This window comes from Pezoporus flaviventris, unplaced genomic scaffold (assembly GCF_033815535.1).
Source record: "Pezoporus flaviventris isolate CSIRO_AGI_PZ_B2104156 unplaced genomic scaffold, CSIRO_AGI_Pfla_v1 ptg000041l, whole genome shotgun sequence".
Taxonomy (NCBI): Eukaryota; Metazoa; Chordata; class Aves; order Psittaciformes; family Psittacidae; genus Pezoporus; species Pezoporus flaviventris.
The window spans coordinates 1,315,781-1,327,835 of record NW_026892589.1 but is presented as its reverse complement, the minus strand read 5'-3'; the positions used below and the strand labels follow the sequence as shown (position 1 = coordinate 1,327,835).

At 59.7% G+C, this 12,055-nt stretch overlaps 1 protein-coding gene across 2 annotated transcripts in view; it reads left to right on the top strand.

Annotated features, from left to right (window-relative positions):
- IQCD (IQ motif containing D) overlaps nucleotides 1-12,055 on the top strand; it is a 138,770-nt gene that overhangs the window by 120,754 nt on the left and 5,961 nt on the right. Inside the window, exon 2 of one of the 2 annotated variants that reach the window (XM_061465730.1) lies at nucleotides 11,017-11,721. In XM_061465730.1, coding sequence (XP_061321714.1) covers nucleotides 11,038-11,721 — 684 coding nt within the window. In that variant the 5' untranslated portion in view covers nucleotides 11,017-11,037. Of the gene's footprint in view, nucleotides 1-10,988; nucleotides 11,722-12,055 lie in introns of those variants that run through there. The other variant, XM_061465731.1, reaches the window with a different exon arrangement.

Here is a 12,055-nt window from a genome sequence, read left to right as displayed (position 1 = left end):
AGCTGGGTTAGCGAGGCCGGCGGATGAGGGTCACAGCCACGCTGATCTCTCTCCGTGTCCTCAGCCCCCCCAGGCAGGTTTACCTCTCGGAGCTGATCCCATCGCTGCCCACAGCTGACTGCAGAGGGTGCTGCTGCCTGAGCCAGGGCCCCCTCCATCCCGCTGCCATCCCGCTGCCATCCCGGCGCTCTCAGGCACCTCCCGTCCTCCCCTTTTGAAGTGTGCTTGCTCAGCGCTCACAGAACCAACCCCACGGCGCTTGGCTCTTCAGCAGACTCCCCGCTGCAGGAGCCCTGGTTTCTCTCTTTAGGTAGGGTGGAGGTGAAGGCAATGGTGGCTTGCTCGGGAGCTCCCCAGCTCTGCTGGTCCACTGTGGAGGGGCTCCTCATCCCTTCCAGTGACTGACAGAGCGCTCCAGGAGGGACAGGCTGGGGGGGGGGGGGGGGGGCTGTGTTTTCAGACACGGAGCTGTGTCAGCACAGCGCTCCTCACCTCAAAAGGCAGTGCGGGGAGCAGGGGGATAGCGCTGCTGCTTCCCCAGGGGAGCAGTGGAAGCCGGAGCCGCAGGGCCGGTGCCATCCAGGGCTGGGTGAATTCCCAGAGCAGCCCAGGCCCAGCACTGACATCACCCACCCTCCCCTCCCTGCGGCTCTGGTGTCCGTGGGTAGGAGCAGGATCTGGGCTCTGTCCTCACCCAGGAGGCTCCAAGGAGAGGAGGAGCTGATCCGTGCCAGGCCCTGCACACTGTACACAGCGCTGCAGCTGCCCTGGGGCAGTGACAGACCCCATGCAGGTGACAGCAGTGACAGACCCCATGCAGGTGACAGCAGTGACAGACCCCATGCAGGTGACGGCAGTGACAGACCCCATGCTGGTGACGGCAGTGACAGACCCCATGCAGGTGACAGCAGTGACAGACCCCATGCAGGTGACGGCAGTGACAGACCCCATGCAGGTGATGGCAGTGACAGACCCCATGCTGGTGACGGCAGTGACAGACCCCATGCAGGTGACGGCAGTGACAGACCCCATGCAGGTGATGGCAGTGACAGACCCCATGCAGGTGACCTGGGCAGTGACAGACCCCATGCAGGTGACCTGAGGGCAGCCCCACAAGGCAGGACCCAGCGCAGTGTGACATGAGGTGCGTGCTGTGTGCTTCAGCCTCAACACATGCATTTGGCTTAGAGGCAGCCCCTCTGCCTGCCCATGTGCTCAGGCTCGGACCACGGATATGATGTTAATGGTGTGTGTTCACTGTGCTGCATCACAGGAGCTTGTGCTGACCTGGGGCAAGCTTTGTAAAGCCCTGAGATGAACGTGCAGCTGAAAAGAAACAGCAGCTCCCGAATGCCAGTCCTGAGACCAGCCCCACAGCTTCCCTGGGCTTCCCTTATGTGCATGCTGCATCATTATTGTCATCCACAGCTGCAGGAGGCTGGCAGGGACCAGCCCGAGAAGCAAAGTGTTAGTGCATGGCTTCCAGCAGCACCGGGTGCTGAAATCACCACGTCTCACCATGAGCTTTCAGTTTAAATTCCCCCGGAGCTGGGCAGGTCTCTGGTTCCCTGGACAAGCAGCTCCACCACTTCATCCAATGGTGCCCTCGCCACGATGACTCTCCTGACCCATGCACAGCCAAGGAGCACGCTGGGCCCACCTCCCCTGGGGCCACCACAGAAACAGGAACTACTGCTCCCAAAGTGGTGCTTGGGAAGCTCTGTCATGCTTTAACTGAGCTACAGTCAACCCTGAATCAGCTGGTGAGGGAACCAGGGGATGCAGGTCACAGATGACCCCGCATGGTGCAGTGGTGATGCTGTGTTCCCTCTCCCTCTGCCCGGAATAAGCACTGGGAAAAGGCACTGATGTGATGTTCAGTGATGTTCCCAGAGCGCTGCCCGAGCCTTTCTGACAGGCTCCAGGGGAAGTGCAGGCTCCTTCCCTCCTGCTCACACTAGGGATCTGGGACACATCACCCCACTGACAGCAAGACAGGGCAATGGGTGAGCTCCATGGTCAGGGCTCAGTGGGTGGCACAGGCTCCCCTGGGGCTTGGTGTGGATGTGGAGCCCCAGGTGGAGCACGATGCAGGGCTCCATGCAGCAGGCATCGTTTGTGCTTTTTGTCATCATTTCAGTGTCAGTTTTAACTGGCACAATCCACCCCCCCCACCCCCGCTGCCCCTTCCCTTGCCCCACACAGGGGCGGGGGGCAGCAGGAACAGGAGATTTGTTTGGGGTGGATCGCGGCCTTCCAAGCACCCACATGCTGAGCTTTGCTTCCCATTGCTGCAGTTGAGATGGATGCAGCTCTGGTGAGAGGTTCAATGCTGGGAGAAAGCCCAGATGGGGCCAGGGAGGTCTCTGGTGTTCGGGTGGTCACTCAACAGGCGCTCATGTGCCAGCTCAGGCATGGATACAGGGATGTGCCTGCACCCAGTGTCTCCCAGCTCTCCCCTGCACACGTGGTTGGGATCCTCGGGCACCTCTGGCTCCGGCAGTGATGCAGTGTGGTGGGTTCACATGCAGCCAATTGTTCCAGGATGGATCTGAGTTTCCTGCATCCTGGATGAGGTGGGATTGACGCAGGTTCAGGGATGTGTCACGCAGCTCCCTCATGGACCTGGCTGCCTCCCGGGCAGAGGAGCTGCTGCTGGCTGGGAGCGGTGGGTGAAGCTGCAGGACCAGTCAGGCTGCTCTGAGCACTGCCGTCACCTCCGTCTCCGCCTGCAGAGCCAGGATGTAAGCAGTTACCCAAGTCCAGGAAGGAGCAGCACCACTCCACAGCTCTTCCCTCCTTTAGAGGAGGTCTGGATGGGACCCACAGCTCCAACCTTTCCGTCCTCTCTCCCTGGATGTCCCAAGGACCAGCCTGTCTCTTTGAGCAGGCCGTGGGGCACAGGCAGCTGGTCCCATCTCCAGGCCATAGGATGGAGCCAGGAGGGGCTGGGCTCTGCTCCCAAGGAACAAGGGATGGGACAAGAGGAAACGGCCTCAAGCTGCCCCAGGGCAGGTTTAGATGGAGCTGAGGAACAATTCCTGCCCCAGAGGGTGCTCAGGCATTGGAACAGGCTGCCCAGGGCAGGGCTGCAGTCACCGTCCCTGCAAGTGTTCACACCCCATGGAGACGAGGCCTCAGTGCCGTGGGGCAGTGGTGGCCTTGGCACTGCTGGGAACGGTTGGACTGGATGAGCTTGAGGCTCTTTCCCAGCCCACGGAGGCCGTGCCGTGCCCCGCGGCTGCTGTGTGTGCTTCTGCTGCCGATTCCCCCGGAGGACTCCATCCTCCCAGCAGCCGCCGGGCCCTTCCCCGGGCTCTGTGGCACTGCCCCAGGGCTCCTGCTCACCGGCTCCCTCACGCTGCCCCTGCCCCGGCTCTGCTCTGTCGCCACTGGATGGGGTCCGCACGAACGTGACCTCGGGGGGGGGGGGGGGGGGGATGATAAAATTTGTTTTCCTGCCTATTATTTTTGGGCTATCAGGGGTGCATTGCTGGGCAGCCAGCGGGAACGCTGTGTCCTGTGTCCTATGCGCCGTGTGCTGTGTACTGTATGCTGTGCGCTGCTGTGTGCGCTGTGCGCTGTGTGCTGCTGTGAGCTGCTGTGCGCTGTGTACTGTATGCTGTGTACTGTGTGCCGTGTGCTGTGCACTGTATGCCGTGTACTGTGCACTGTGTGCCATGTGCTGTGCACTGTATGCTGTGTGCTGTGCACTGTGTGCCGTGTGCTGTGCACTGTATGCTGTGTGCTGTGTGCTGTGTGGCGTGTGCTGTGTGCTGTGCTGTGTGCTGTGCACTGTGTGCCGTGTGCTGTGCACTGTATGCTGTGTGCTGTGCACTGTGTGCCGTGTGCTGTGCACTATATGCTGTGTACTGTGTGCTGTGTGGCGTGTGCTGTGCGCTGTGCTGTGTGCTGTGCACTGTGTGCCGTGTGCTGTGCACTGTATGCCGTGTGCTGTGTGCTGTGTGGCGTGTGCTGTGCGCTGTGCTGTGTGCTGTGCGCTGTATGCTGTGTACTGTGTGCTGTGCGCTGTGGGCTGTATGCTGTATATATGCTGTGTACTGTGTGCTGTGTGCTGTGCGCTGTGCGCTGCGTGCTGCATGCTGTATGCTGTATGCTGTGCACTGTGCGTTGTGCTCTGTATGCTGTATGCTGTGTGCTATGCGCTGTATGTATGCTGTGTGCTGTGCTCTGTATGCTGTGTGCGGTGCTCTGCGCGCTGTCTGCTGTATGCTGTGCGCTGTGTGCTGTGAGCTGTGCGCTGTGCACTCTATGCTGTGCGCTGTGCGCTGTGCACTCTATGCTGTGCGCTGTGTGCTGTGCGCTGTGTGCTGTGCGCTGTGCACTCTATGCTGTGCGCTGTGCGCTGTGCACTCTATGCTGTCCGCTGTGTGCTGTGCGCTGTGCACTGTGCGCTGTGCACTCTATGCTGTGCGCTGTGCCCTGTGCACTCTATGCTGTCCGCTGTGTGCTGTGCACTGTGTGCTGTGCACTGTGCGCTGTGCCCTGTGCGCTGTGCACTCTATGCTGTGCGCTGTGCACTGTGCGCTGTGCATTCTATGCTGTGCCCTGTGCGCTGTGCACTCTATGCAGTGCGCTGTGCCCTGTGCGCTGTGCACTCTATGCTGTGCGCTGTGCGCTGTGCACTCCATGCTGCGCGCGGTGCCCTGTGCGCTGTGCACTCTATGCTGTGCGCTGTGCACTGTGCACTGTGCATTCTATGCTGTGCGCTGTGCGCTGTGCGCTGTGCACTCTATGCTGTCCGCTGTGTGCTGTGCGCTGTGCACTGTGCGCTGTGCACTCTATGCTGTCCGCTGTGTGCTGTGCGCTGTGTGCTGTGCACTGTGCGCTGTGCCCTGTGCACTGTGCACTCTATGCTGTGCGCTGTGCACTGTGCGCTGTGCACTCTATGCTGTCCGCTGTGTGCTGTGCGCTGTGTGCTGTGCACTGTGCGCTGTGCCCTGTGCGCTGTGCACTCTATGCTGTGCGCTGTGTGCTGTGCACTCTATGCTGTGCGCTGTGCACTCTATGCTGTGCGCTGTGCGCTGTGTGCTGTGCGCTGTGTGCTGTGCGCTGTGCACTCTATGCTGTGCGCTGTGCACTCTATGCTGTGTGCTGTGCCCTGTGCACTCTATGCTGTGCGCTGTGCCCTGTGCGCTGTGCACTCTATGCTGTGCGCTGTGCACTGTGCACTGTGCATTCTATGCTGTGCCCTGTGCGCTGTGCACTCTATGCTGTGCGCTGTGCCCTGTGCGCTGTGCATTCTATGCTGTGCCCTGTGCGCTGTGCACTCTATGCTGTGCGCTGTGAACTGTGCGCTGTGCACTCTATGCTGTGCGCTGTGCCCTGTGCGCTGTGCACTCTATGCTGTCCGCTGTGTGCTGTGCACTGTGTGCTGTGCACTGTGCGCTGTGCACTGTGCGCTGTGCACTCTATGCTGTGCGCTGTGCACTGTGCACTGTGCATTCTATGCTGTGCGCTGTGCGCTGTGCACTCTATGCTGTGCGCTGTGCGCTGTGCACTGTGCACTGTGCGCTGTGCACTCTATGCTGTCCGCTGTGTGCTGTGCACTGTGTGCTGTGCACTGTGCGCTGTGCCCTGTGCGCTGTGCACTCTATGCTGTGCGCTGTGCACTGTGCATTCTATGCTGTGCGCTGTGCGCTGTGCACTGCGCACTCTATGCTGTGTGCTGTGCGCTGTGCGCTGTGCACTCTATGCTGTGCGCTGTGCGCTGTGCACTCTATGCTGTCCGCTGTGTGCTGTGCGCTGTGCACTGTGCGCTGTGCACTCTATGCTGTGCGCTGTGCCCTGTGCGCTGTGCACTCTATGCTGTCCGCTGTGTGCTGTGCGCTGTGTGCTGTGCACTGTGCGCTGTGCCCTGTGCGCTGTGCACTCTATGCTGTGCGCTGTGCACTGTGTACTGTGCATTCTATGCTGTGCGCTGTGCCCTGTGCGCTGTGCACTCTATGCTGTGTGCTGTGCGCTGTGCACTGTGCACTGTGCATTCTATGCTGTGCGCTGTGCGCTGTGCACTCTATGCTGTGTGCTGTGCGCTGTGCACTCTATGCTGTGCGCTGTGCACTGTGCACTGTGCATTCTATGCTGTGCGCTGTGCGCTGTGCGCTGTGCACTCTATGCTGTGCGCTGTGCGCTGTGCACTCTATGCTGTCCGCTGTGTGCTGTGCACTGTGCACTGTGCGCTGGGCACTCTATGCTGTGCGCTGTGCCCTGTGCGCTGCGCACTCTATGCTGTCCGCTGTGTGCTGTGCCCTGTGCGCTGTGCACTCTATGCTGTGCGCTGTGCACTGTGCATTCTATGCTGTGCGCTGTGCGCTGTGCACTGCGCACTCTATGCTGTGCGCTGTGCGCTGTGCGCTGTGCACTCTATGCTGTGCGCTGAGCGCTGTGCACTCTATGCTGTCCGCTGTGTCCTGTGCGCTGTGCCCTGTGCGCTGTGCACTCTATGCTGTCCGCTGTGTGCTGTGCGCTGTGTGCTGTGCACTGTGCGCTGTGCACTGTGCGCTGTGCACTCTATGCTGTGCGCTGTGCACTGTGCACTGTGCATTCTATGCTGTGCGCTGTGCGCTGTGCGCTGTGCACTCTATGCTGTGCGCTGTGCACTGTGCACTGTGCACTCTATGCTGTGCGCTGTGCGCTGTGCACTCTATGCTGTGCGCTGTGCACTGTGCACTGTGCATTCTATGCTGTGCGCTGTGCGCTGTGCACTGTGCACTCTATGCTGTGCGCTGTGCGCTGTGCACTCTATGCTGTCCGCTGTGTGCTGTGTGCTGTGCACTCTATGCTATGCGCTGTGCGCTGTGTGCTGTGCGCTGTGTGCTGTGCGCTGTGCACTCTATGCTGTGCGCTGTGCACTCTATGCTGTGTGCTGTGCCCTGTGCACTCTATGCTGTGCGCTGTGCCCTGTGCGCTGTGCACTCTATGCTGTCCGCTGTGTGCTGTGCACTGTGTGCTGTGCACTGTGCGCTGTGCACTGTGCGCTGTGCACTCTATGCTGTGCGCTGTGCACTGTGCACTGTGCATTCTATGCTGTGCGCTGTGCGCTGTGCACTCTATGCTGTCCGCTGTGTGCTGTGCACTGTGTGCTGTGCACTGTGCGCTGTGCCCTGTGCGCTGTGCACTCTATGCTGTGCGCTGTGCACTGTGCATTATATGCTGTGCGCTGTGCGCTGTGCACTGCGCACTCTATGCTGTGCGCTGTGCGCTCTATGCTGTGCGCTGTGCGCTGTGCACTCTATGCTGTCCGCTGTGTGCTGTGCGCTGTGCACTGTGCGCTGTGCACTCTATGCTGTGCGCTGTGCCCTGTGCGCTGTGCACTCTATGCTGTCCGCTGTCCGCTGTGCGCTGTGTGCTGTGCACTGTGCGCTGTGCCCTGTGCGCTGTGCACTCTATGCTGTGCGCTGTGCACTGTGTACTGTGCATTCTATGCTGTGCGCTGTGCCCTGTGCGCTGTGCACTCTATGCTGTGTGCTGTGCGCTGTGCGCTGTGCACTCTATGCTGTGTGCTGTGCACTGTGCACTGTGCATTCTATGCTGTGCGCTGTGCGCTGTGCACTGTGCACTCTATGCTGTGTGCTGTGCGCTGTGCACTCTATGCTGTGCGCTGTGCACTGTGCACTGTGCATTCTATGCTGTGCGCTGTGCGCTGTGCGCTGTGCACTGTGCACTCTATGCTGTGCGCTGTGCGCTGCGCGCTGTGCACTCTATGCTGTCCACTGTGTGCTGTGCGCTGTGCACTGTGCGCTGTGCACTCTATGCTGTGCGCTGTGCGCTGTGCACTCTATGCTGTCCGCTGTGTGCTGTGCGCTGTGCACTGTGCGCTGTGCACTCTATGCTGTGCGCTGTGCCCTGCGCGCTGTGCACTCTATGCTGTCCGCTGTGTGCTGTGCCCTGTGCGCTGTGCACTCTATGTTGTGCGCTGTGCACTGTGCATTCTATGCTGTGCGCTGTGCGCTGTGCACTGCGCACTCTATGCTGTGCGCTGTGCGCTGTGCACTTTATGCTGTGCGCTGTGCGCTGTGCACTCTATGCTGTCCGCTGTGTGCTGTGCGCTGTGCACTGTGCGCTGTGCACTCTATGCTGTGCGCTGTGCCCTGTGCGCTGTGCACTCTATGCTGTCCGCTGTGTGCTGTGCGCTGTGTGCTGTGCACTGTGCGCTGTGCCCTGTGCGCTGTGCACTCTATGCTGTGCGCTGTGCACTGTGTACTGTGCATTCTATGCTGTGCGCTGTGCACTGTGCACTGTGCATTCTATGCTGTGCGCTGTGCGCTGTGCACTGTGCACTCTATGCTGTGCGCTGTGCGCTGTGCACTCTATGCTGTGCGCTGTGCACTGTGCACTGTGCATTCTATGCTGTGCGCTGTGCGCTGTGCACTGTGCACTCTATGCTGTCCGCTGTGTGCTGTGCGCTGTGCACTGTGCGCTGTGCACTCTATGCTGTGCGCTGTGCCCTGCGCGCTGTGCACTCTATGCTGTCCGCTGTGTGCTGTGCCCTGTGCGCTGTGCACTCTATGCTATGCGCTGTGCACTGTGCATTCTATGCTGTGCGCTGTGCGCTGTGCACTGCGCACTCTATGCTGTGCGCTGTGCGCTGTGCGCTGTGCACTCTATGCTGTGCGCTGTGCGCTGTGCACTCTATGCTGTCCGCTGTGTGCTGTGCGCTGTGCCCTGTGCGCTGTGCACTCTATGCTGTCCGCTGTGTGCTGTGCGCTGTGTGCTGTGCACTGTGCGCTGTGCCCTGTGCTCTGTGCACTCTATGCTGTGCGCTGTGCACTGTGCACTGTGCACTCTATGCTGTGCGCTGTGCACTGTGCACTCTATGCTGTCCGCTGTGTGCTGTGTGCTGTGCACTCTATGCTGTGCGCTGTGCCCTGTGCGCTGTGCACTCTATGCTGTGCGCTGTGTACTGTGCGCTGTGCACTGTGCGCTGTGCCCTGTGCGCTGTGCACTCTATGCTGTGCGCTGTGCACTGTGCGCTGTGCATTCTATGCTGTGTGCTGTGCGCTGTGCGCCTTGCACTCTATGCTGTGCGCTGTGCCCTGTGCGCTGTGCACTCTATGCTGTCCGCTGTGTGCTGTGCGCTGTGTGCTGTGCACTGTGCGCTGTGCACTCTATGCTGTGCGCTGTGCACTGTGCACTGTGCATTCTATGCTGTGCGCTGTGCGCTGTGCACTGTGCACTCTATGCTGTGCGCTGTGCACTGTGCACTGTGCATTCTATGCTGTGCGCTGTGCCCTGTGCGCTGTGCACTCTATGCTGTGCGCTGTGTGCTGTGCACTGTGCGCTGTGCACTCTATGCTGTGCGCTGTGCCCTGTGCGCTGTGCACTCTATGCTGTGCGCTGTGCACTGTGCACTGTGCATTCTATGCTGTGCGCTGTGCGCTGTGCACTGTGCATTCTATGCTGTGCGCTGTGCGCTGTCCACTGTGCACTCTATGCTGTGCGCTGTGCGCTGCGCACTCTATGCTGTCCGCTGTGTGCTGTGTGCTGTGCACTCTATGCTGTCCGCTGTGTGCTGTGTGCTGTGCACTCTATGCTGTGCGCTGTGCCCTGTGCGCTGTGCACTCTATGCTGTCCGCTGTGTGCTGTGCGCTGTGTGCTGTGCACTGTGCGCTGTGCCCTGTGCGCTGTGCACTCTATGCTGTGCGCTGTGCACTGTGCACTGTGCATTCTATCCTGTGCGCTGTGCGCTGTGCACTGTGCACTCTATGCTGTGCGCTGTGCACTGTGCGCTGTGCATTCTATGCTGTGCGCTGTGCCCTGTGCGCTGTGCACTCGATGCTGTGCACTGTGCGCTGCGCGCACTGCGCGCTCCCCGCCGTGCTCACACACTGCTCGTGATGCCGCTTCTCCACTGCAGAGATGGGAGATCCGCGCCCCCGCCTCACCGCGCCACAACATGGCGGCCCCGGCCCCTCACGGGAGGTCTCATTGGGCAGCGGCGCTGTCCATCAAGCGATTACAGCATCAAACGCCGCACGCCATTGGCTGTCGGGAGAGGCCCCGCCCCGGATGGTTGCCGAGCAACCGGAGGACGCTGGAGGCGGCTGGGTGCGCGCGGGGCCGTGGCGAGCGGGGCCGGGGCAGGACCGGGACCGAGTGCGCTGCAGGGGCTGGAGGCAGCCCGGGACCGACACCGCCGAGATAACCCCGAGCCCCCCTCGGGTCGCTGCGGCCCCAGGCCTCTCCTCAGGCCTTCCCCTGCCCTCCTGACCCTCTCACGGGGCTCTCCCCACCGGAGGCCGCATCCCCCCAGCCTCTAACTCTCCCATTGCCACGGATCCCTGGGTTTCCCTGGTTCCCAGCTCCTCCCCTCTTTCCCCTCCAGGCATGCAGCTCCCCTTTCCTCCCTCCAGCAGTGCCGGCAGCAAGGATGGAGGTTTCACAGTGGGAGCCCTGCCTTTCCCTCTGCCCTGGGCCCAGAGGCCTGCAGGCTGCTCCCTAGGGACTGCAGAGCTGCGGCGTGGGGGGGGCAGGCACCGTCCCTGCAAGTGTTCACACACCGTGTAGATGAGGCCCTCAGTGCCATGGGTTGCTGGTGGCCTCGGCAGTGCTGGGGTAAGGGTTGGACTGGATGACCTTAAAGGGCTTTTCCACCCTGTTTGTTTCTGTGGCTTTGTGATCTCCACCTCAGCGGCTGCTTACCAGCAGCTGGAGGTTTCTCCCAGCCACCCTTCACAGCCGGAGTCCATTACTCTTCTCCCTTCCTGTGGGTGTTCCACAGCCTCTGGAGCACAGAGCACGTCTGATGCACGATCCCGTGTCCTGACCCCATGCCCAGACCCAGGGAGAGCGCCAGTGTCAGCTGAAACTCCCAGGTGCTCCCAAATTACACTGTTTCTCTAATGCTGTCACTGTTTTCCTTGCAGAGAGAACATCCTAGGAGGAGTCTGTGACAGCAGGAGCAGAGGGACCTCAGTGATCTTTGTCACCTCATGTAAGAGATGTAGTGCCCTTGCTAGACTTCCAAACACTCAGCTCACAGGTTGACAACTTCAGAGAGCTCAACCCACTGGAGCCATGGCAACAGGGGATCCAGATGTGTTCCCATCTCAGGATGTGAAACAAAGCACCAAGCCCTTGGTGAAGGGCATGGCATCGCCAAGGAAGGCAAAGATCACATTCAATGCCATGAAGATGTTAGATCCTCGTCACCTGAAACCTGACAGCATGGAGACAGACAGAATCATGAATGTTTTGGATGAGACAGCTGCCAAGCTGGAGATGAGCAGTTTGATCCCACGTGTGATTGACTCTCTCGATAGGTTTGCTGATGTGCTGGGTCCTGAGATCACAAAGAATCTGCTGGAGCTGCAAGAGCTTTCCATGGAAATGGAGTGCCTGCTTGCCAGCTCTGGGGAAGAGACCACGAAAGCGGAGGAACAACGGGGCCGTCTCTGCTTTCTAGAGCAGAGCCTGAAATGTTCCATTAGAAATGTGCTGAGACTCTTCCTGGCCAACCCTTCACTTCTCCAGGCTCTGAAACCCAAAGCTGGGGTGGCAGACTCACCAGCTGAAGTGTTTGTCAGAGCCTTCGGGGTGTTCAGGAATTTCATGCTGGAGAGACTCCTGACTAGTCCTGTGGAAGAGGAAGGAAAGATCCAGTTTGTGGCAGACATCTCCCTCCAGATTAAGAAGCACACTGAAGCAATCACAGCCCTGCAGGCAAAGCTGGCAGCAGCAATTCAGACTCGAGAGGATGAGGTATGATATTGGAGGAGTATGTTTTCCAACACAGTGTAACTGAAGCCAAACTTGGTAAGCTAAAACCTCATCCCTTGCTTGCAATTCCTAAAGAAGAAGTTCCCAGAAGTGATTTCTAACCCAGATCCTAAATAGAAAAAATACTATTTTCATGGAAAATATAATGAAAATGCTTATTGCATGTTAGATTACTTTAAAACTGCAATTTGGTGTGTTTGGAACCTGCTGTCACCATCCAACTTGAGTGACACAAGTCAGCGTGTTTCAAAGGAGCTGTAGGACAGGCACAAATTGCTGGGTGGTGTTTGTAGCTGCCAGCACAAGCCTCCCTTCA